The sequence below is a fragment of the Erithacus rubecula genome, assembly GCF_903797595.1.
Source record: "Erithacus rubecula genome assembly, chromosome: 29".
NCBI lineage: Eukaryota > Metazoa > Chordata > Aves > Passeriformes > Muscicapidae > Erithacus > Erithacus rubecula.
Window position 1 is genome coordinate 469,479 of NC_136681.1, and position 24,076 is coordinate 493,554.

Genomic DNA, 24,076 nt, shown 5'->3' on the forward strand with positions numbered 1-24,076 from the left:
CCAAGGGATCAAACCTGAGCACAGGGGTTTAAATCTGACTGCAACGTTTCACATGTCAATCTTGGTGATGGGGAATCTCAGTGAGGACACAGAGAGAATCTGCATTGGGCAGTGGGGCTGAACCTGGAGCTCCATGGCTCTGCAGAGGGATGGGCACCATGGAGAGGAGCCCCAGGGAGGGCACGTGGCCTCAGCCATCCTCCATGCCCACCCACAGCTGCCCTCCCCACACCTGCAGGTCCCACACACCACAGGAGCTCTGTCCTGAAGTCTCTTTCAGTTTCTTTCTGCTGCTTTCCAAGTCTCCACCATGGGACCTTCCTGGCACTCTGAGGTTCCAAAGTGCCTACACCATTTCACAGCTGAGTCTTCCCTGGAATTTCAGATGACCTTGACAGAGCTGCTTCAGTGTTTATTTGATTTCTTTACCTCTGCAGAAGCTCCTCAACCATCTGAGCCTGAGGCCCAGTAGTCACTGGGGAGAAACTTCTTGGTTGGGTTCAGGATCAGCATCGTGAACATCTGGGCTGGAAATGCCACACGCTCCTTTCTGCAAAGATCAAAAGTGTGAAGAGGCCAATAATTCCTGCACAGCAGACTGTAATGACGTGCAGAGGCTTGGCTGAGGCTCAGAAATCTCCACACTGAGGACAAGTGCACGTTATTTAAAATAAACTGCACATTCCTCCCCTTCCGCTCAGATAGGCAAAACAGCCCCGTGGCTGCCAGGATCACAGGGGCTCCTTTGAAGATATTCCACCCATTAACATTTGCAGCATTTATAGAGGTCATCTGTGAAAGAGAGACCTTCCAATAGAGGTCAGGTGGGCTGGAAATTCCTGAGAGCCTGGAGCAGAGAGAGACACAGGCACCTTGGGAGCTGCTGCTGCCTTGGGTGCTGTAGGATAAGGAGGATTTATTTTCTTTTTTTTTTTGTTAAAATGAGCTTTTTCCAGAGATAGAGAACCATGCACTGCTCATGCCACAGCTGTGGAATTGCACCTTTTCCATCCCTGAGGGGGTGGGTGTCCTCTCTGCCCAGCCCAGAGCCCGCTCTGGATTTTCTGCACTTGCACATCTCTGCTGCAGACCCCACAAGGTGAGATCCCCAAAACTGACTGGTGCCCAGCCTCATTCCCTTCCTCCCTCTATTTCTGCAGCCAGGCCATGAAGATTTCTGGGGAGCAGCAGAGGATCTCTCCTGTCCCTGGAGCAGGGCTTGTAAAGGACATTATAAACTCACAGTGGGGGTTTTGTGGCCTTTCAGCTCAGCAGGTTTTGGGCATTGGCTCTGGATCCCCTGGAGAGTGTGATGCTGCTCCTGTCACATAAAAACACAACACAATGTCTACCACAGAGAAGGAAGATTCTTTCCAGCTCTGTCCTGTAGGCTTGGAAATCTCCAAAAGGACATTTTCCCCCCTTACCCTCCCACTGTGAGGGACACAAGTGCTTCACCAAGGTGATAACACTGAGATCAGACCAAGGATTTTCCTCTCCTTTTAAATGTGACATGGCTTTCCACATCAGAGCTGTTAAACCACAGATCCCAGTGCATCAAAAACTGTTGAATCATGCAGTGTGGGATGAGAGCAAGATACCTTTTAGGCCATCCTATCAGTCTCCTCACTGCATTCTTTGTCTTAGAGCAGAAAGTCTGTTTTGCTCTTTTCAGGTATTTACTAAATAAATTCATTTAGAATTGACTCTGTTGTATCCAAGGGTTTGGTAGGCATGAGAGGCAAGAAAATAAAACTATCCTTCTCACATTATTGTGTTTGGATCCCAAGCCAGTCACGCTTATTGTGACTTACCCCTCATATTTATCAAAGTTGTGTTTTTGGCATGATAGGAGCTTTCCTTTTTTAGCCTGGCCAGTGCACAGAGGAGCACGTTGCAGTGGGAGGCGAGGTGGACGTGCAGGAAGTGTCCAGCCATGCTGAGGAGGGTTTGTCCAGGCCCCAGGAGCCGGGAGAACATGTTGTTCCAGAGGGATGCAGTCCCTCCATCCTTCCTTTATGTGGGAGCTGAGAGCTGCCCCAAGCCAGGCTGCTTTTGGGAAGGAAACACCACCAGGCTGGTGGGGGAACAACTGTTCACCAAGGTGGGGAGGGAAACATGTCCCAAAGGCTGGCAGAAGTCCCCCTGTCCCACTTCTCCTGTGTTTTCCTGCCACCTTGCTGCAGCACTGGGATCTACAAAGCCACAGTGGCTGCAGGAGAAACAACCTGGGGAAAAGAAACATCCTGATAATGCCAGGGAACAGCAGGGACAAGGTGGGGTAGCAGGGGCTAAGAGGTGTCCAAATAAGATCTTCTTCAGAGAAAATCCTCATCTGTTCCAGCCCCAAACCCTGCCAGTTTGGGAGCTGTGTGATGTTCAACCAGCCTGAATGCTGCTGTGGTGAACCTGGCACTTGGAGATGCACACTGCCAAAATCTTCTGCACGAGGATCCTCACCAAGGGCTCCCTTGGAGCAGGAGTTCCCCTTTCCTGTGCAAGGGTTTCCCAGCAGGTGATTCCCATGAGCAGCAGTTAATTGGGGTTTCTCAGTAAATAAGGTATATAACTTCAAATACAGAGGCAGGGATTTGGGTGTGATTTTCCTGGCTGTGAGGCAGAGCAGAGGCCTTGGTGGTGCTGCAGGAATTCAGGGTGTGCTCAGCCTTTAGGAAACATCCAAGAATTCTCTGAGGTGACCAGCCCTGCCCAGCAGAGGAGTAAATATCCCATTTTCTCCTGAGCCTTTAGTACACTTCTCAGAACCTGTTACTATCTGGGGCTGTGGAGTGGTGAAAGGACACAGTACCATAACCCCTCTTGCATGCAGCAAGAAAGAGCAATTTATTGATGAAAGCCACGGCCTTTATATAAAAGAGATAGTGCAAAACAAAGCAGAAAAGATTCTGTCTTGGGTTGCAGTACAGGATGTGGCCAGAAATGTGAATTCTGTCCCCATCTGTTGGAGCAGGGTATGGCAGTGACCCTGATCTCCTGGCACATATTCTCTGCTAATGGGCCATCTTTAAACCAGCTGGGGCAATCATCTTTATCTTTCCCATGACCCTCCCTTCATCCAGGAGGTATCACATGTTAATGGGCCATTGCTAAAAACTGGGTGTGGCAGCGATTCCTATCCCTGGGGGAGATATCTCCTGTTAATGGGCCATTGTTAAAAACTGGGTGTGGCAGTGACCCTGATCTCCTGGCACATATTCTCTGCTAATGGGCCATCTTTAAACCAGCTGGGCAATCATCTTTATCTTCCCACAGCCCATCCTCCCTCCAGGAGATATCTCCTGTTCATGGCTAGTGAGTCCCAGTGCATGACTGATAAAATTACATCATCCCACTGGGAGATGCTCCAGCCAGGGAAGGAGCCAAACATTTCCTACCCAGATAAAAACTGAGATTTTGGACAGCAAGGTACCTTCTTTCCACTGGATTCCAGAGGAAAACCAGACCCTTCCACATCTTCCCTGCACCTTCAGAAGAAACTGCACCTTCTCCAGGAGCACTGCTCCATCTGAACCACATCTGCCCCTGCAGGAGGATGCAGCCACCATGGAATGGGACTGCTGCCACCACCCTGACTGACTGACAGGTGTCAGCTTGGATTCTGACTCTGGCAGGGTTTGGGATTGTTCTTTGTAATACTGTATTTCTATTTTAATTTTCCCAGTAAAGAACTGTTATTCCCAATTCCCATATCTTTGCCCCTTAATTTCAAATTTATAATAATAATTTGGATGGAGGGGTTTTACATTCTCCATTTCAAAGAGAAGTTTCTGCCTTAATTGGCAGACACCTGTCCTTCAAACCAGGACAGATTCATTGGTCAAAGGAGGCAACACCTCCTCATAAACATGCTTTTGCAAAACATCATGTCTATCACAAACCTGCAGGTGCATAATCATAGTTTAAATTTGTTGATTTTGTAGAGACCTGAGAAAGGAAAGGCCTCAAGGCTGATTTTTCCCTGGTTCCCAGTAGTATCCAACAAGAACCCACAGAGGTGAGCAGCCTATCCAGCAGAGAAGGAAATATCCCATTTTCTCCTGATCTTTTAGGAAACATCCAAGATTCCTTTGAGCTGAGCAACCCTGCCAGCAGAGAAATAAATATCCCATTTTCTCCTGAACTTATAGGAAACATCCAAGATCCCTTTGAGCTGAGCAACCCTGCCAGCAGAGAAAGAAATATCCCATTTTCCCCTGAGCTTTTAGGAAATAACTGAGAACCCTCCAAAGTGAACAGCCAGCAGAGAAACAAATATCCCGTTTTCTCCTGAGACTTTAGGAAGTATCTGAGAACCCACAGAGGTGAGCAGCCCTGCCTAGCAGAGAAGGAAACATCCCATTTTCTCCTGAGCCCATCACCAAAAGCCCTTTCCACAAAGCCCTGTCCCCAAGGTGTCCCTGCACCCTGAGTGGCCAAGGGCACCGACGCTCCCGGTGCCGTCAGCGGCCGCTGGTGCTGCTTGTGAAAATTCTCTTTATCACGTGTAAAAACACGATGTGATATTTCAGCCCTCTTCACACAATGTCCCGATGGCAGGGGCTGGGAACAGGGCAGCATTCTGAAATCTCAGCTGGCCCCAGGCTCTGCTGCATCCAGGGGGAGATTTCCCCCCAGCCAGGGCTGGGCTTCGACCTCTGGCTGCCGAAATGAGGAGAAGTCTTGGCCTGGCACCTGCACCCTGAGCATGTGAGAGGTAAATCTTCCCTTTCCCTGGCAGTGCTGCTGTGTTTCCTTCCTGGTCTCCCTGATAAAGGCTGCCTCAGGCTGCCATCCAGCCTCCCCTTGAGCTCCACGTGCTCTGGGTGAGATCCACACTCAACCCCTAAGGCCAGGGGGGGTTTTGAGTCTTTTCAGCGACACCTTTACCCTGTGTGTCCCTTCCTGGAGCTCCAGGGATGGATCCCTGAGCGCTGTCAAGTGTTCCCTTCACATGCATCCACATTTCTGATGCCACTGAGAGTCTGGTGCTCATTTGAAGTGCTGAGAGCTCTGTGGAAATGCCTTTCCAAAAGGAGTCAGGAGGTCAGCCAAGCACCCCAAGGACAGTTGTTCCCAACACAACAGCTCCAGACAGCGCTGAGGAGTCAAAGGTCAAAATACCCTCTGGAAACTGGAGTGTTGTCACACCCTGGGATGTTTCCTTGGGGACTGGGAATGTGTAGCTCCCTTGCTATATCCCTCCTATCCAGGGTAAAGAAAGCTCTGTAAAGTGTGAAATGGGGACAAATCACATCTACAGTTTGCAGGAGACAGGGGACATGTGTTCAGAGACTCATTATCTCCACAGAGCTGGATCTGTCCCCTTGCTGGCAGGGGAAAGGTGTTGGTGTGGGGTCAGGGAGAGCATGGGGAGGGATGGAAAGGAAGCAGCAGATTAAATTGCTGTCAGCCACCCTGACCTGCTCCTGCTCGCCCTGACCTGAAGCCCCACTGGTGATGGCAAGCAGGATGGCTTTTAAAAATAAAATTGCAATTTTAAAAATAAAATTGCCTTTGCTCCATTTGTCAGCTGTTGAGAAATCAGAGGCAGAGAGCAGAGGGGATGAAGCTCCCTCAGATCCCACCCCAACCTTGGAGTTTGGGCATGGTTTGCAGGGCTCAGGCTGCTCTTTGCTTCCCCTTCTTGACCTTCCCATCCTCACTGGGCTTTGGGACAAGAGCAAGGAGCCCTTGGCCCCTGGTCCTGCACCAGGATGCTGCACCTGCAATGCCTGGGCCAGAGTCTGCACCTGAGTGCTCAGCTCAAACCAAACTGATCCATTTGTGTCAGTCTGCACCTGAGTGCTCAGCTCAAACCAAACTGATCCATTTGTGTCAGTCTGCACCTGAGTGCTCAGCTCAAACCAAACGGATCCATTTGTGTCCCCAGTCTGCTCCTGAGTGCTCAGCACAAACCAAACTGATCTATTTGTGTCAGTCTGCTCCTGAGTGCTCAGCTCAAACCAAACGGATCCATTTGTGTCAGTCTGCACCTGAGTGCTCAGCACAAAGCAAACTGATCTATTTGTGTCAGTCTGCTCCTGAGTGCTCAGCTCAAACCAAACTGATCCATTTGTGTCAGTCTGCTCCTGAGTGCTCAGCACAAACCAAACTGATCCATTTGTGCCAGTCTGCACCTGAGTGCTCAGCACAAACCAAACTGATCCATTTGTGTCAGTCTGCACCTGAGTGCTCAGCTCAAACCAAACTGATCCATTTGTGTCCTCTGCTCCTGAGTGCTCAGCACAAACCAAACTGATCCATTTGTGTCCCCAGTCTGCTCCTGAGTGCTCAGCTCAAACCAAACTGATCCATTTGTGTCCCCAGTCTGCTCCTGAGTGCTCAGCTCAAACCAAACTGATCCATTTGTGTCCCAGAATCTGCTCCTGAGTGCTCAGCTCAAACCAAACTGATCCATTTGTGTCCCCAGTCTGCTCCTGAGTGCTCAGCTCAAACCAAACTGATCCATTTGTGTCAGTCTGCACATGAATGCTCAGCTCAAACCAAACTGATCCATTTGTGTCAGTCTGCACATGAATGCTCAGCTCAAACGAAACTGATCCATTTGTGTCCTCTGCTCCTGAGTGCTCAGCTCAAACCAAACGGATCCATTTGTGTCCCCAGTCTGCTCCTGAGTGCTCAGCACAAACCAAACTGATCCATTTGTGTCAGTCTGCACATGAATGCTCAGCTCAAACGAAACTGATCCATTTGTGTCAGTCTGCTCCTGAGTGCTCAGCTCAAACCAAACTGATCCATTTGTGTCCCCAGTCTGCTCCTGAGTGCTCAGCTCAAACCAAACTGATCCATTTGTGTCCCCAGTCTGCTCCTGAGTGCTCAGCACAAACCAAACTGATTCCTCTGTCTGTCCCAGAGAAGGTCAGCCCATTGAGGTCACAGATTTTTGCTTTTGCAAAAGGCTCAGAAGTGATGGAGCCTTTGACAATGTCTGCAGGGTACACATGAAGCAGAGCCAAGACTTGGGGGTCCTGAGTGCCAATTTACAGTAAAAATATTTGTGATAGTAACTTGATCACCATGACCCTTCCTTTTAGTAACTTTGGGCTGGAGGTTTGGGGCCAGAAGTGTTGACCATAATGGTGTGTGTGGTGAAGACAGTGTTTTCATCCCCTGGGAAGAACAGTGCAGGAGCAGGGTGGTTATTGACAGGGGAGCACAGGGATGGGCACAGAGGAGCAATTCTCCATTCCATGACACTGGGTCTCAGTGCTGTGCATCCCTGCTTTAGCAATTCTCCATTCCAGAGATTTTACTGTGTCCCAGGGGCTCCCAGTCCCCCCAAGGCTGCTGTGCTCCTGTGGCAGGGCCCAGCTGCCCCAGCTCTGTCCAAGGGGGACAGGGCAGGGCTCCTGCAGCCCTGGGAGCTGGCTGAGCCCTCTCCAACCCCTCAGCCTGCTCTGGAGCTCATTAGTGCTGTGCCCTGAGCAGGGTCAGGGCTGGCGAGGGGCAGCCCCTCCAGGCACTGCTGCTCTGCTCCCCTGCCAGTAACTCCCTGCTCATTATCTTCAGAGCACTAATTAGGGACTGCAGAGGAAGCACGAGACACACAATCGATATTATTGGGCCAAATTTGCAGCTGGTGTAAATTGTTGGTGGGCAGAGAAGAAGAAATCCCAAGGGAAGAGGAGGGAGCTCAGCGAGGAAAAAGACTGTGGGTGGAAGCAGCTGCCAGAATAATGTCAAAATTGGTGCAAAGCTCCAAGGAATATTTTGCTCCAAGCAGCAATCCACTGCTGTAAGACAAAATTTAATCCCTTCAGCCCTGTCCAGCAGCTGCTCAGCCCTGGGTCCCAGTGCTGTGCATCCCTGCTTTAGCCCAGGGGATTCAGGGCACACCAGGAGAGGAGCACAGTGAGCAGCACTGCAGAGCCAGCCCCAGGAAAGCTGCCAGGGCTCACTTTCCCTCCAGGTCAGGGGTCAGGGGTCAGCTTGGGGGCTCCTCTGGGCTGAGCTGGGCATCTGAAATCAGGGAATCATGGAAGGGGTTGGGTTGGAGGGACCTCAAAGCCAATCAGTGCCACCCCTGCCATGCCAGGGATACCTTCCACTGTTCCAGCTGCTCCCAGCCCCAGTGTCCAGCCTGGCCTTGGGTACTGCCAGGGATCCAGGGGCAGCCACAGCTGCTCTGGGAACCTGTGCCACCTCCCCACCCTCCCAAGGGCATAATTCCCTCCTTATATCTAACCTGAATTTATTTAACCCAAACTAATTTTAGCCTAAATTTCACAAATACCCTGGAGCTGGCAGTGCCAAAAGCAGCAGAGCTGGAGCAGTTGCAGTTTTGCTCTCCCAAAGCTTTGCATCCCCCCTGTGCCCGAGCAGGCAGCGGTGACAACTCAGGAAATGGATTCCACCAATCTCACAACAACTGATGGGAACTGCTCTAATCTCTGCCAGATAAGGAGTTGCTACAGCAAAGCCAACATAAACCTGAGCTCCCTGGCAGGCTGGGCTGTTGTTTAGCTGCTGTTGCTAGCCAGCTACTGTACCTGATTGCAGAGACCACCCTGCCTCTAAACCTTCTCACTTGACTCGACACATTCATTTTCAACACCATGTGAGCTGCCAGCCTGGACAGGCTCAGTGACACAGAGCTGAAGGACATTGCCTGGGGAGCTTGAGGGCTCAGCCAGCATCCCTCAGCCACAAGGCACAGCTGGCAGCAGCTTCTGCAGGACAGTTCATCTGCAATGGATGCAGCTGCCCAGATAAAGTAAAACACAGTGTATTGTCTTTGTTGGTCATAGAAAACAAAATATTTGGAGATGGGGAATGAGCCAACACCCTCCTGTTCAGGAAGCACTGCTCTGTGCCACGGAAATCCATTCTTCTCCTATAGTTTCCTTTATTGCAGCCTTGTTGATTGCTTTTATCCCTCCTTTTTCCTGTCTTTGCTTAAAAAACACAATCAAAAGTCTTGCTAAGCCCTTGAAATGCTCAGCAGGAGATGGATGAGTTTGTGCTGGGAACAGAATTACACTGGACACATCCTCAGGGCCAGACACACCTGGGTGACTCTGGGCCATGCCAGGGCTTGGCCCCAAACCTTTTCACACCCAGGTAAATCACACTATTACCCTACATGGCTTAGTATAGGAGAAAACCATCAGCATTTCTCTTTTTAACATCAAATCAGGAGTTTAGGGTACAATGAGGGTCCTGTTTTGTGGCTGTTTTCTGCTTTCTGGGGCACAGCACCTCCCTGGCTGCCTACACCCTGATATTGCCTGGGCCAGAAACACCCAGCAGTGGCCAAAGCCTGGTCCCAGCACCGATACTCAACAATAATACACTGCACATCATAAACCTCTTCTTCCAAGGGGTGCTGATAAGAATTTCCATTTTTAGTCGAGGGCAAATTAACCATTCAGCCTTTATTTGTCACTGCTGCACTTGAAGAGGGAGCAGAAGCTAATTTTTTAACTTTTCCTGTAAATAATGCATTAATGAAGACAGATGGGTCAGCAATATAAACAAAAGCTCTATCTCAAGCTGGTTTTGTTCTGGTTTTGTTTCCCAATATAGTAAGCACCACCCTGGTTCCCATCCTATTAACAATGTTTGCACTCCAAATGTTGAACTGGGTTATAAGGAAGTTTAAATTAACACTGGGCTGTAGTTTTTCAAATGTTTGAAGCAGATGTTCGAGTGCCACGAAATCTTCCTGTTTTGTTGTTTTTTTTTTTTCCCTTCCCCTCCCCACTAAAATCCTAGTAGATTTTGTAGGGCTTTGACTCAGTGTGTGTCACAGAAAATCCTAAACTGCACCTCTCCCATCGTGCTGGGAGACCTGCCTGGGGCTGTCAAAAATCACATTTTCCTTTGGTAATTGTGCACTGCTGCCGGTTCTGGTTTGCTTTGCTCTGAGCAGTCTCAGAAGGGCAGTGCAGTAGTTTTGGGGAGGAGGAATTTGGAATAGGTCCTGACTGCTGCTTTGGATGGTTTTTCTGAAGTGAGCTCAGTTTTGGGGAGGTTCATCCCATGCCTTGACCTCCAGAGGTGCTGCTCATTGGCAGGGCACAGACACCTTGGAAAAAGATGTGTCCACAATATTGAGGGACACATTTTCCCCCCACTGATTGGCATTTGGTCCCCCCAAAAGGGATGGGCATGAGCCAGCCCTGCTCTACTGGTCCCCAAGAACTCAGACCACCCCAAAGAGCCCAGAGCAAGGGTAGGGCCAGCAGAACCACCCTGAGCTGTTTGGTTTGGCACTCAGAAAATTGGGAATCTGTCTCCTCACTGCAGAGTGAGCCTGGACTCCAGGGCACAGACAGGGAGGAAAATGCAGGGAGGCTTTGGGGGAAATCTATTTGGGGAGTTGGAGCCCACGTGCAGAGAGCTGAGAGATAGAGATCCCTTAAGGGAACCTCAGCCTTCCAAGTGCTTGGTGAAATCTGCCCTGGGTGCTGAGTGTTGGCTCAGGAGACAGAGCTGTCACTGCTCCTGCACAGCCCCAGGAGTCAGGAGGATGCCTTGAAGCTCAGGCTCTTCTGGAGGCTCTGTGTGTGTGGTTTAGGAGCAGCAATCCCAGACCAAAGCTCTTCCCTCAGCTCCCTTTGACCTGATCTTTGCTCCCACCCCTTTGCCTGTTCCTGCCTGTTCAGCCTGAAATCACTGCCTGGAATTTTATATAGCATCCAGAAAAAAGGGGGCTCCATAACTGCTCACAATTTCTTATACATGTTCAACTAGAAACAGATAAAGGCAAAAATCCTGGTGATGCTGATGATTTCAGTGAGACAGGGTTGTTTTAATTGCTTACAATAATTCAGGGATGGATGGATGGATGGATGGATGGATAGATAGATAGATAGACAGACAGATAGATAACTTCCACACTGAAGCCATATTTTCCCAAACCTTTCTAAAATTAAGATTGAAGATTTAAGTAAAAAACCTGCTGACATGTTGAGATAAAAGAGATCAGAAAGGAAAGGAGAATCAGTGCACACCAGACTTTAATGTGACAAATAAAATCTTTTAGAAACAGAATTCACAGTATTAATGTGGATGGTTGGATAGAAGGAAGGAGCATAGAAACAAAGAAAACTAAAATATGCAGTAGAACATTTTTTCAGGTACTCAGAACATTTTTTCAGGGACTCCTGGGACTCCCAGCTTGGCAGCCCTGGCTCTTGTCACACCCTCACCCTGTTATTTGTGAGTGCTGTGTCTATTTGGACAGGGGCTTTAAAGCCAAGCACTTCTGAACTTGCAGAAACAGCCTTGATTTGCTGCTTGGGGAAAGATCTTTAGGAAATAACTGCCCTCTTGTTTTGTTTCGTTTTGTTTTTTGTCTGATCTCTGTCGTTGAACTTCATGAACATCCAAGAAATGCCTTTGCAGGGTTATATTGAAAGAAAGGGCAAAGGGAGGATTTTGCTCTTAAAGCAGCTGTGGAGTCCTGACAGACACCCCCGATAAAAGAAACAACATTCCCAGGAGTTCTGATCTCAGGTGCAGCTGAAGGATTCAAGAGATGCTCAGTTTTCTCCCAGAATAGCACAGTGAGACACAGCTTCACTTCTTTCACCACAAACTCTGGCTGAAATCCCCTCCATCAGCAGGACAATCCTCATTTCTTTATAGAGGTTGCATCAGCAGCCTGGCTGCCCCTGATTCTGAAGAATTGCATTGGCATTTATTGACAATTTTACTGATCTCATAGAAGCTCCCACGTGCAGCTGATAAAATGACACATTGCCTGTGTTTGCTTTGGACCAGAACATGGCACAGGCTGTGCTCAGCAAATCCCTGACAGGCTGAGGCAGGGAGTGATGTGAGACACGGAGTGCAGGCACTGCTCTGCTTTGCAGCGTGGCCACTTGAGAATTTAGTGAGACTTGCCATGTTTTTGGGTGGTTGCAGTGGGTTATTTACTGTCTGTAAGGCACAGCTTTCCCTGCAGCCTGTTCAGAGATTTGGTGCTGCCAGGGGAGGATGGGGGAAGGCAGGGAGGGCAAATCTCTGCCACGGGCCCGCCCGCAGAAACGAGATGATAAAATAAATGTCGGATTATCTCCCTAATGCTGGATTATCACTCCTAACAAGGTGAATGGCTTGTCTTGGCAAATGGCTTCATAAGAATCGTGGATAGTTTTGAAAGGCTCTGTGTGGTCACACTTCAGCCCTTGGCTGCTGCAGCTGATGGCAGCAGAGCAAATGTCACAGCTCTCCCGAATTCCTGCAGCGTGCCTTGAGCCACGGGCCCTGATTGCAGAGTGGCTCTGGGGAAAGGTCTGTCAGGGGTGTCAGTCACTCCCAGGGTGAGGAATAAAGCAATATCACAGCCCAGTGTGTAGGCCACTATCTGGAGGCTGCATAACTCAACATTAAACTACACAGCTGAGCACTTAGAGCTGTGATACCCCTGCAAGAGGAGCTGTAAATTGGAGGAGACCACACTCCAGAACTGCCCTGGAATCACTGCAGTGAGGGAGCAGCTCTGCAAGTGAGCCATGTGGAATTTACAAGTATCCAGGGGAGGAAAAAGAAGTCAGCAACCTCATTCTGTGTGCCACACAACTCAACAGAGAGATTCCATGTAAAGTAGGATCAGTACAAGGTTTTATCCAAGTGGGATTACACACAAGCACAAAAATAAAACATTCTGTATTCTACATTATATTACAAAGGCAGGCAGTCAATAAATAGGTCAATAAATTATGGGAAGCACAGAAGAGTATGTGTGAAAATGGGTGAAATTGGGTTTAGCTGGTGCGTGATAAAGTCTTTGGTGTTCATTCCCATGAAGTGTTGGAGTGATTCTTTCAAAGACCCTTATCACTTCCAGGGAAGATAACTTTCCCTTAAAAGTGTAAAACAGATGCAGGGACAGTGCAGTAGGCTCTGGTACAGGCTATAAGAGTCAACATCACTTACACTTTCCCAAGAATCTGACAAATTTGCAGCTTAGTATAAATAAAGTGACGGGTCTATTGTTTCTCAGCTCCAACACCTCCTTATCACCACGATTTGTTGCAGAAGAGTGGTGGAAACATGCCATGTGACTGCATCTGTAGAGTCTGGGGGGAGGAACATCCCTGGGAATGGACAATTCAGCACTTACAGAAAGGGAAGATGCTCGTGTCCCACTGCCACGAAGGGCTCTGCTGCTCTGCTGGCACTGCTGGGCCATTCCAGTGGGATTATGCAGCTGCATCTGATGGGATTTACTGACTGGGAATTGGGGCTTGTTTGTAGATGGTGGAAATTTCAAGGAGAATTTTAGCTGGTACAATTCCAAGGGTTCAGGAAATTTATTGCATTTCCTTCTGCTAACTAAAGTTCTGGCCCTGGAGAGCCAACCCACGGCTGCTGCAGCAAAGCCAGAGCTGCCTCAGAGTGATTTTGTCATAAACCTGCACAGGGGGAATTTCTTGCCTTGGCCCATGCCTGGCACTGCTCCTGGGCCATTTGCTTTCCTAAGAAAGATGGGAAAGGGAGTGGTGCCCTTCTGCTCCAGATGCCAAATCGTCCCTGCCAGTTGCCTTTGAATGAAACAGGGAAAGAGTGAAGGAAGTAATAAGAAACAAGGAAAAAAAAAATCACCTGCTTTGTGCCTTAGTGATTCAGGAGCTCGAGAGTTATTAGGATGTAAGCTCTACAGAGATGAATTAAGAAAAAAATGAGCACATGAAGATCTTTATAAAGATATTACAGAACACTGAATAATCCATGTGTGATTGTCCATCACTCACGTGTCTTTAACAGCTCTGGAAAGCCCTGGAGATGCCAATCAACAGTGATAAAGTACAAAAATACACCTTTATTTCCATGAATTTAGATGTGCCCTTTTGGCACCAGGAGCCCTCCCAAACAATCCAGTGATCAGCTCCATGCCCTGACAGGAGGAGAGACTCGGCTGCGATCCGGACAGCGAAGAGCAGCGAGAAGGAAGCAAATGGAACAAAATATACAATCCCTACACGACGTGCCCATTCCCCATGACAGGAAACATACAATTATCTGTACAGGCCTCATTAAATAACCTCATTAAATAGCAAATCCCAAATGTACAAATTTACAGACTGAATCATTAAATACTCCCCCCGTGCCCTCCCCACGCGTGCGTTCCCTCCTACTATCTGCAGCCACACTCTGACACCACCATGCCCTCGTACTTGAACTTGTAGGTGACCACCCCTGCATCCAGGTAGAGGATGGAGATGGGGTCGAGTTTGGTGGGCACGCAGCAGGCCTTGGAGGCTTTCTGGGGGTTCTTCAGGTGAACCAAAGTCTTGACAATGGCGTGCTTGGTTGGCGTGACGTGCTCCGTCAAGGGGTAGGCGCACACCCCATGGCACTCGTAGGCTTCGTAGCCGGCCGGGGCGATGATCCAGGAGTCCCAGCCAATCTCCTTGAAGTCGATGTAGAGCGGGGTCTTTTTGCAGTAGTTGCCTTTGGCGTTCCTGCGGATGCGGGCGGTGGAGTCGTAGATGATGTTGGAGCGCATCTGGAGCAGCGCCTCCTCCCCGGGCTGCTCGTGGAAATTGCCCACCTCCAGGTTCTCCAGCTCCAGCAACTGCTCGTGGTCTATCATCTCATTCAGCTCTTCCTTCTCCTCCTTCCTGTCGTTGCTCTGGTCGTCAGAGTACACAACCAGCAGGGGCACGTGCTTGGCCTCGGAGTTGATGTCGATGTCGAGTTTCCCTTCGCCGCGCTGCTCGTCGCCCTCCCTGCCCTCGATGTGAACCTCCAGCCGGTGTGTGCTCAGCCCTGCCCTGCGCCAGCGCCGGGTGGCCTCCGTCACCTCGAAGCTCTCCCACTCGCTGCTCGTGCCGTAGATGTGCCTGGAGGCCAGGGCCACCAGCTTCCTCTCCTCCCCAGCCCCCATGTGGATGTTGTCCAGCACCTCGAAAATGGTCACCTTTCTGTCGAGCCCCTCGTAGAGCCTCTGGTCCCTCTCCACCAGGGTGTAGAGCCTCAGCTCTGCCATGATGATCTCCTCGTGGTGAGGGATGGAAACGTTGAACAGCAGCGGGTATTTCCGAGTTCCCGTAACGCCAACAGGGTGGGAATCCAAGTCTGCAAAGAACAAAAATCAAATGTTTTAGAAGAGTCAATACATCCACAAGAACACGCACTGAGGGTCATCCAGCATGTGGGGGTTTCACTTGGACAGGTGTCCAGGACAATGTTTTTTCAGCACTTTGCACAGCTGTTCTTGGAAACAGGGCCAAGATCATTTTAGATGTGTCCCAGCCATGCTACAGCCCTGGGTTTAGTGATCCTTCAGTCCCCAGGCTTTCCAGAGACCTCTTTGCCAACTGGAAGATTTACATATTAAAAATGTGTTGCTTAATATTGACATAAAAATCACTTCTAGGTTGCTACACAGCAACTATTTAATAAACAAGGGAAAACATTCGTTGGTGCAGGAAGGCAAAGGACGTGGCACTGGGGCCAGCATAAAATGGGCAATATATGATCTGCAAGCACAAGAAATGTGTGTGCTGTAGTGTTCCTGTGCTAGCAGGAATTCCCTGCAGCTCAGACATGGAAAGGGCCAAACACTGGAGAGGAGAAGCTGCTTTGGAAGATGTTTTACATCAGGAAGAGTAGCTGGTGACACCAAGGTGACCTGGCAGCCACAGCTCCCCTGCCACCAGCCCCGTGGGCTTTGGGTGAGCAGCCAGCTGCCCTCAGCCCCCTGGGCTCCTTTGGCCATGGAGAGGTGTGAAGGACAATGTCTGCTGCCCCTGGGCTGCACTGCTGGTGCCTGCACAGCAACATTCATTTCTTCCCAGATCTGCTCCCCAGGGTGCTCTTGCAACCCAGAAGGCAGATTGGGACACAGAGGCTGGAAATATAATTAATGCAAAGACAAACTATTTGTGACCTCTTACTCCCTTCATCTCTGCCTTCCCTGATTTTTCTGTGTTTGTAGAAAAATTACTTTGATAAAGGCACAAGGCCTGGCCATGCTCCACCAGTGCACTTAGGCAAGCCATGAACTTCAGCATGTGACTTGTGCTGTTTAACTCCAGTTTGGAGGCTTTGAGACACCTGCCTTTTTGTCTTCTTTTTTTTTTTTTTTTTTTTTTTTTTTTTCATTTTGAATGATGGGATTCTGCTTCCATTTCCCTGTCACCTGGTAAAGATGGGAGCAGACCCTGAGCATCTCTCATACAGCCAGGATGTGACTCTGCTCTTCAGCTGGAAAGTCCATAGGCTGCCAGACCTCCTGCTGGTTCCAGTACACCCCTAGGAGGATTGGGAAGGGAGATTTGGAGACCATAGAAAAAGAAATTTCCCTTAAAAATTTCCCTTTATTTCAAGAATTGCCACTGATTACAGCCCTGTTTACAAGTAAACTGTTGTGGTCCATGGGTTAAAACAAAGAGCTAATTCCAGCCATGCCACCTGTTATATTTCTATAGTAAGGGATTTAATGGATAGTAATGAAACTGCAATTATTGCCAGTTTTTGTCTGGCAGGTGAACAAAACAATTCCATGGTCTGTTTCTCCCATCCTTCTCATTGCAAGCAATTAATTTCTTTACCAAATGAGCTCTTTAGCATGAAAGGGATGGTTCTTAATTATCCAGACTTTGAGGACACACGAAAAACACAAATTGCACAGTCCTCAAACTGCATGTTTGTGAAGCTGTGTTCCTATCAGAGGTCTTGCTTAGCATCTTGCTGGTTTGGATTAGAAGAGATGAGAGAAAATCTGAAATGGCAGAAATTTAAGGGAACTTTTCAGGAGTTCCCCCATTTGATGGAGAAATTCTGACTTCAGGGCAGCACAGAGCTGCCAACACCACCTGGCAAAGGTCAGTCTGCGCCATTTCACTGCTGCAAATCTGAATTTTTTGCAGGTGGAAAGATTTCAGATTCACATCACTAAACCACAGGGTGTTTTATTCTTTACCACACTGTACTTGGCAATCTTTGTCCCATTATTTCTTTTCCAAACAGCACAAAATGAGAACAATACCTCCTGTGTGTGTGTGCCCTTCACTCTGGGCAGGGCAAGGTGAGCAACTGGCCACCACTGCCTGCAACTGGTTTGCCACCAACCCTCCAGTAAACTTCACACTGGAGAAAAGGATGTGGAAGGAAACTTAAAACCAGAGTGCAGAGTCTCTCCATGCCAGGAACACACTGCCCTGCCCAGAGCAGAGTTTTGGGATCTCTCCTGGCATCTCACTGCCCTGCACAACTCGAGTGAATTCACTCAGCCTCTCCTCACAGCTCATCATTTGAAATGGCAAATGTTGAGGAGAAAGTAATGACATCTTTAACTCATTAATTAAATGAACTGAGGATGAGAGGGGCCTCGTGGCAGCTTGAACAGCCACACGTGCCCCATGGTAACAAAACATGAATCAAAGCACTTGCATTTGCCAGGTGGATTAATTGATATTGGAACTGTTTAGTTGAAAAATGCTTTTAGCATAAAATGTGTTGGTGCATAAAAGGCATTGGCAAATTATTGAATATTAGTGCTGCAGCATTATCTCATCCTCATTGAACTGAGGGGAATGTGAAAGGAAAACCAGAGGAAAACAGAGAGGGAAATGGCACAAGGGCATTTGCTGAGTTGGTTGCAGCAGGGGGTTAATAATGCCAAGGTTATGTCTTTGATCCTTGTGCGGGCCATTTGCTTGAGAGTTGAATTTGATGATCCTTGTGGGTCCCTTTCAACTCAGAATATTCTGTGATTCTGTGATAATTAGGTTTCCTTGGGTTTTGTTTGTTTCTTTTTATTAGGATAGAGTCTGGTTCTCCAAAGTAAAACCTATTAGTTATCCAAAATTTCCCTTCACTTACTTCTGTGCATTTTCTGGACTATGCACCAATGCCAAAGGAAGAAAACTTTACAAATGTGACAGGGATCAACAGTGAGAAGGCATTAACAGAAAGCTGTACTGGGTTAAGCTCAAATTTTAAAATATTGCATTCAAATATTGTATTGCAAATACACTTTGAACAGTGTGTAAAAATGAGCCTTGCCTTCATTTCAAATGTTACTTAAGGTATCCATTTAAAGAAATCAATCACCTGATTACAAATAATGTGTGTTACTATGTAGATAAAGAAATTGATGCACTAAAACCACACTTGGTGCTGCCCCAGTGTTAAAGACACACCTTCCCCCAAAGCCCTGCAGTATCCAGAGCAAAGGACAAGGACTCTCTCAGCAGAGCTGGGCTCTGGGCAGCCCTGCCACAGCTGCTGATTTCCAAGGCCATCCTCAAAGGCCCTGGTGTGCTTCATGCCCTGTACCTGCTCAGGACATTTCACTCTGGCTCTAAAGACACTCCTTTCTATCCACATCTCCCAGAGATGAGCAGCTCTTACCTTCGTTTTTGAAGCTCCTGATGATGTTTGCAGAAGGCATCGATGTCCTGTCTGTGGCAAACCTGTTGTACAGCTCTAGCATGTACTCTGGTGGGTCCACCTTGGCCGACTCATGCAGGGGGATGTCAGAGAGGTTCAACGTCTTCAAAAACTCATTTTTCATGTTCTGGAGCAGCGTGTTGAAATCAACCCCATCTTGCTCAGAGAGGATCTCATCAAAAAGAGGCACGTCTTCCTCCAGGGAAGAGTGCTCCAAGCTCAGGATGGGACTGCAGGCTGCAAGGTGCACCAGGAGGGAGAGGACAGCCCAGAGCTGGAGCAGAACAGAATCCATGGCTTCGCCGCGGCTCCACCGCGCTCTGGCTCTGGTGCGGGCTGGTTGGGGTTTTATCCGCCGGCCTGTGTCACAGAGGGATGACAAGTTTGGAAGCTCTTGTCTTGAAACTTGTGATCCGTGCTGTCTGTCTGCCCCTTCCCCCTCCCCAGAACCAGGTCTCGGTAATTGGATCTCGCTCTCCTCTATGGCCGCCTTGCCTCTCTTATCTCGGCCAGTGGAAGCTGCTCACCAGATTTGTTGCTATCTCGCCATCCCCTCTCCCTTAATGAGCGTTTTGTAAACATTCTGTGCGGGACTCTCAGAGATAGGACAAGTTTCTCCTCAGAGAGGAGCTGCCCTTCCTTTCTCCCTCCCGGCAGCTGACTTTGCCTGCCGTGTGTGAACCGTCTCCATCCGCGTGGGTTTCAGGCAAACACGTAAATTCCAAAGAGCCTCTCTCCAACTGCACCCATTTCTCACCAAGGGCAAACAACAGCTCTCTCTGCCCTTTTCAAAATTATTTGAGAGTCAGGTGTTCATATTAAACTTAAAAACATGAAAAATTCCGTTCTTCTATACTTGTGCAGTGCAAAAACTGGGAGAAGAGCTCTCTGTGCTACAGCACAGTCACCAGGCCCTGGATGCAGAGGAGGAGAGCTCAGGGTGAGCAAGGACAATCACATCCTCTGAAGAGCAGGGAGCTGCATTTGGTGATCCTCCTGGCTCGCTCCTGACTTGAGGTATTCCATGATTCCGTGACTGGAGTATCTGCAAACGATTCAGGAAATCTTAATTTCCTTCATCTTTCATATGTGAGTCAGCAAATCACAGTTATGCTTGGTTTAGTCACAGCACTGCTAAATAAAAAATTACTGAAAACACCAAAGGCCAACAGGTTCTGATTTCAGGTTCACATCAATCAGGCACACAGCGTGGAAAATTCAGAAATGACTTTGCAAAAACCTGTGCTGAAATTAATGGTGTTTTTTGTGTTAGTGTGCAAATTTCAACAAAATATGAGCAGTGTATGGACAAAAATTGCTCAGGTTCATAGATGACATTATCACCTTCAATCTCCCTGCTCTCCACAGACTTTCCAAAGTGCTCTTGTTTTGGCAGCCTGGCCAGAGCTCAGTGCCTGTCCCTGAGGGGTTCAGTACTCAAGATAAAGAGGCATTTCTGCTCGTGCTGCAGAGCTTTTCCTTGCACTAAGGACTCTACCCAAGGACTAAACCACTCACCTGCTGGGTTTTCTGGACTCTGCTTTTTGTCCAAGCACATCCACTGATTTGCTGACCCATCTCTGCAATTTTCTTCCTTCATCATTTGTCCAAATTTAGCACAACCATGAGAACCATACTCAAGTCATGCCTGTTTAGAATTCATCCTCTATGTTTTTAATTAAATACCAGTATTTTTGTGAAAATCATGTGCAGTATGGCTGTCATGGAGCCAGACACTGACATGGCATTTTTACCTCATTTAATTCAACTTTTCTTCTTCTGAACATGGGAAACCTGATTCTAGAGGATAAGTGTGCTAATCAAGGTCCCTTTTATTGCTAGACCACATTAGAAGTAGATAGTTGAGCTTAGCAAGATTAATTTAGACCTCACTGTGGAGTTCATGGCTATCTATAAATCCTCTACAGCCTTATCAAAGGCTGATCTCTCAATATTTTCGTTTTCCAGAGCTGAGCACAGAAGTCATGGAGAAATTTTGGAGCAGTTCCAGTTGCTTCTGTTAATTAACAGAAAAGTGCAGTCTTCTTTTTCATGATGATTCATCACCAAATTAAGGTCTTTACTTCCACAGGAAGTGAGGTTAACATTAAAGCCCCTGAGAGTTGGCTCAGCCTTAACTCTTTGATGCTCCACAGCAGTGAGCACTAAAGGACTCAGGGAAGGAAAGTCTTTGGGGCTGCTTGTCATAGCCAGTGATGCAGGACATTCTTCATGAGGGTGATAATGCCTCCAGAGTGTTTCCTTTTTTAATGCTTCAATATAATTTCAAAAATGCACTGATTTCACCTATTATTTCAATTTCCATTTCTATTTCTATATTTCTATTTCTATTTCTATTTCTATTTCTATTTCTATTTCTATTTCTATTTCTATTTTCATTTCCATTTCCATTTCCATTTCTATTTTTATTTCTATTTCTATTTCCATTTCTATTTCTATATATAAATTTAATTAAAGAGATAAGCACATCGTAAGAGCTGCTGCTTGCTGCACTGGGATCTGTGGAACTCCTTTCAAAGGGATTGGGGATTTCTGTGAGGTTCAAGGCTGAAGGCTTTGAATTTAAAAAGATTCTTCAGCATTTGTGTCACTCTGAGTTTTTTGGTTGAGTCTCCTCTCTCACTATGAACACTGAGTAGTTTGGGGTGTGCAGCTGGCACTGGATCAGAGACTAAGTGAAATTCTCTGTTACTCTGTTGATGCAGATGAGCAGCTCCAGAGCCAGAGGAGCTTTCCTAGGTTTGTCCTCCTTTTCTGTGAGCTGAGCCTCAGCCTGTGGTGCAGCCCTGGGTGTGTGGGTGCCAACAGTGCTCTGAGCAGCATCATTTCAGCTGCTCTGGGGGTGCTGGGAGCAGCACAGGGGCTGGGCTGGGACCTGAGCCCAGACACGTCTGGTGTGTTCTGAACCTGTCATTTCCCACCCTGCAGGCATTACTGTGTAAAGCAGAAAGCATTGTGAGCACAGGGATCTGACATGCATTTCCTCACCCACAAGTGTCATCTTGCCTCAGTGGCTCATTAGGAGCACAGTTCCTGCTCAGACATTCCAAGTGTTTTCGCATTTCCGCTCTGGGTTTGATAAGTCCTTGAACAATGGCAGAGTGCAGGGGTTGAACACAAAGCAGCTTGTGCTGAGTTTCCTGACTTGTTCCATGTAGACCCTTCTGGGGACCTGCCAGATGAGGAATACCCAGAGAGCACATCTGATATAAAAGCAGCTTCCTCTTTCCTTAGGCCACAGGCTGATGAATTTTAGACACTGATAATTATTTTTTTCTGAATCAAATTGTGTAACAGAAGGGCTTTAGTTCATGTCACTGAAACGGTTTGTACTTTTTTTCCCATATGCACTGCAATTTACCCATACAATAGGTATCCTAGAAAGAAATTGCTATCAAAAAATCAATGCTAACTAGATCACCTGTGTTGCATTTTAGGCTATAGGAGAGTGGTGAAAAGGATAATGCAACATAGTTCTTTGTGCAATGGAGAAGCAAAAGAGAGAGAGAGAGATATTTATTTAAAGAAACACTACACTTATATAAAGGGTAGTACGTGCAAAACAGAATAGAAAAGCCTCATTGGTCCAAGAAGGCAACACCTCTTTGAAAACATGCTTTCTGCAAATCATTACAAGACACTCACACGGTTCTTAGGCACCCTGCAGGTGTATAATAATTGTTATAATTTCTTGTCCTTGAGCAGCTTGAGAAAGGCAAAGCTTCAAGGCTGATTTTTCCCTGGTTCCCAGTGGTATCTATCGACACACCTGAGGCAGCTGGAGAGGTAACATTAAGCAGCATCACAGTTTAACCATGATTCAACTGTAGCATCAACAATGACCCCATTTCCTCAGCAGGGGGTGGCTCGTTGGGCAGCCTGGGCTACAGAAATTTCACAGAAAAGTCTGGGGGAGCTGCTGTTCATCCCCCCTTCACCTGCAGCTGGGTATGGGAGCAGAGGCTGCTGCGAGCCCAGGGCTCTGCACTGACCCTGGCAGTGCTGGGGATGAGCCCCTGGCACTCCCAGAGCTCCAGCTGATCCCTCCCCACCTTCCTCCAGATCTGCTGCTGGAGAGGCACCACAGCTGGGCAGGATCCCTCCTCTGCCCTGGGAAGAACTGAAGGAGAAAATGAGCCCAGGGAGCAGCGAGGCCCTGCCTGCCCCCAGGGCTCAGCAGACAGGGCAGGAGCAGCTCAGGCTCCTGGGAGCCCCCAACTCGTCCACAGGGTCCATCCTGAGCATTGTGGGGCTCCAAAATCTGGGCCACCCCACTGCTTCCTCCAGCTGATACTTCCAGGGCTCCTCCTGCCAACAGGAGCAGGAGTGTGGGGGCAGAACTGTGGGGGCAGGGATGGGGGGCAGAATTGTGGGGGCAGGAATGGGGGGCAGGAATGTGAGGGCAGAATTGTGGGGGCAGGAATGGGGGGCAGGAATGTGGGGCAGGATTATTGGAGCAGGTTTATTGGGGCAGGATTATTTGGACAGGATTACTGGGGCAGGATTATTGGGGCAGGATTATTGGGACAGGATTATTTGGGCAGGATTGTTGGGGCAGAATTGTTGGGGCAGGATTATTTGGGCAGGATTGTTGGGGTAGGATTGTTGGGGCAGGATTATTTGGGAGATTATTGGGGCAGGATTATTGGGATAGGATTGTTGGGGCAGGATTATTAGGACAGGATTATTTGGGCAGGATTATTGGGGCAGGATTATTTGGGCAGGATTATTAGGACAGGATTATTTGGGCAGGATTATTTGGGCAGGATTATTGAGGCAGGAGTGGTGCTGGAGGTGGGAACTGAGGCAGGGCTGAACCAACTGCCCAGGTCCGGATACAGGAGATCCAGAGGGGCTGATGTTCCTCTGGGCAGGAATGTGAAGTGGTTTTGGAGTATCCTCAGCCTTCCTTAGCCTGTTTTTTGGGATGCAGGAACACCTGCCCTCAGCCAGGGGCTCGGAGCAGCCTTGGAGGGGGAGCCTTGCCAGGAGAAGGTGATCAATATTTGCTTGAGTGCCCTGGGTTTTCTGGGTGTGAATGGTTCCCCAGGGGATAAGAAATCTGCCGGTTGTACAGTGTCACATCTCACTTCCCCACCTGTAAACTCATCTGGGTTTTGGTTCAGCACCCCATACCTTAAAAATTCATTAGAACTTTTAGATTAGATTGTTACTGCAGAGAAGTCTTCTTTTAAAATGTGAAAACATGTTTCTCTGATCCTTTTTTTTTTCTTTCTTCAGGAATTTTGGGTCAAGTCTGCTCCCTAATCAGGGACCTCAGTCACACCATTGCAGGGAAGCAGGAGAGGGATGCAAACTGCTGTAGCAACCACAGCATGTGATTTGAGGTTTTCCAAAATACAGGGATGGAATTATTGTAAAAATGCCCCACAACAGTCCCTGTCAGGAGATAGCTGTGGCATGAGGTAACTGCTGGGTGTGAGATGGGAGATAAAGAGGAGTGTGACACTGACAGTGTGATGAGCTTGCAATGGAATAACTAAAATTAGTTTCCATTCCTGCATCTGCCCAAGCCCTTATTCCTGTATGCCTTGGTTCATGGCTGCTCTGGATTCCCTGTCCATAAATGGGCTCTTCCCAGGGGCTCTATTCCCATTTCAGATGTCAGTGGGAAATTAAAGGATGGTATTTATTGATTGGGAGGGGAGGGAGGGGGAGAAAC

General features: G+C 48.2%; 1 protein-coding gene across 1 annotated transcript; it reads right to left on the reverse strand.

Annotated features, from left to right (window-relative positions):
* Positions 1 to 11,894: 11,894 nt before the first annotated feature.
* Positions 11,895 to 18,685, reverse strand: BMP10 (bone morphogenetic protein 10). Its single transcript, XM_079328992.1, has 2 exons — positions 18,334 to 18,685; positions 11,895 to 15,051 (listed from the first exon to the last, which is right to left on the reverse strand). Exons 1-2 carry the CDS (start codon positions 18,665 to 18,667, stop codon positions 14,108 to 14,110), a joined length of 1,278 nt encoding a protein of 425 aa, XP_079185118.1. The 5' UTR covers positions 18,668 to 18,685; the 3' UTR covers positions 11,895 to 14,107.
* Positions 18,686 to 24,076: the final 5,391 nt, after the last annotated feature.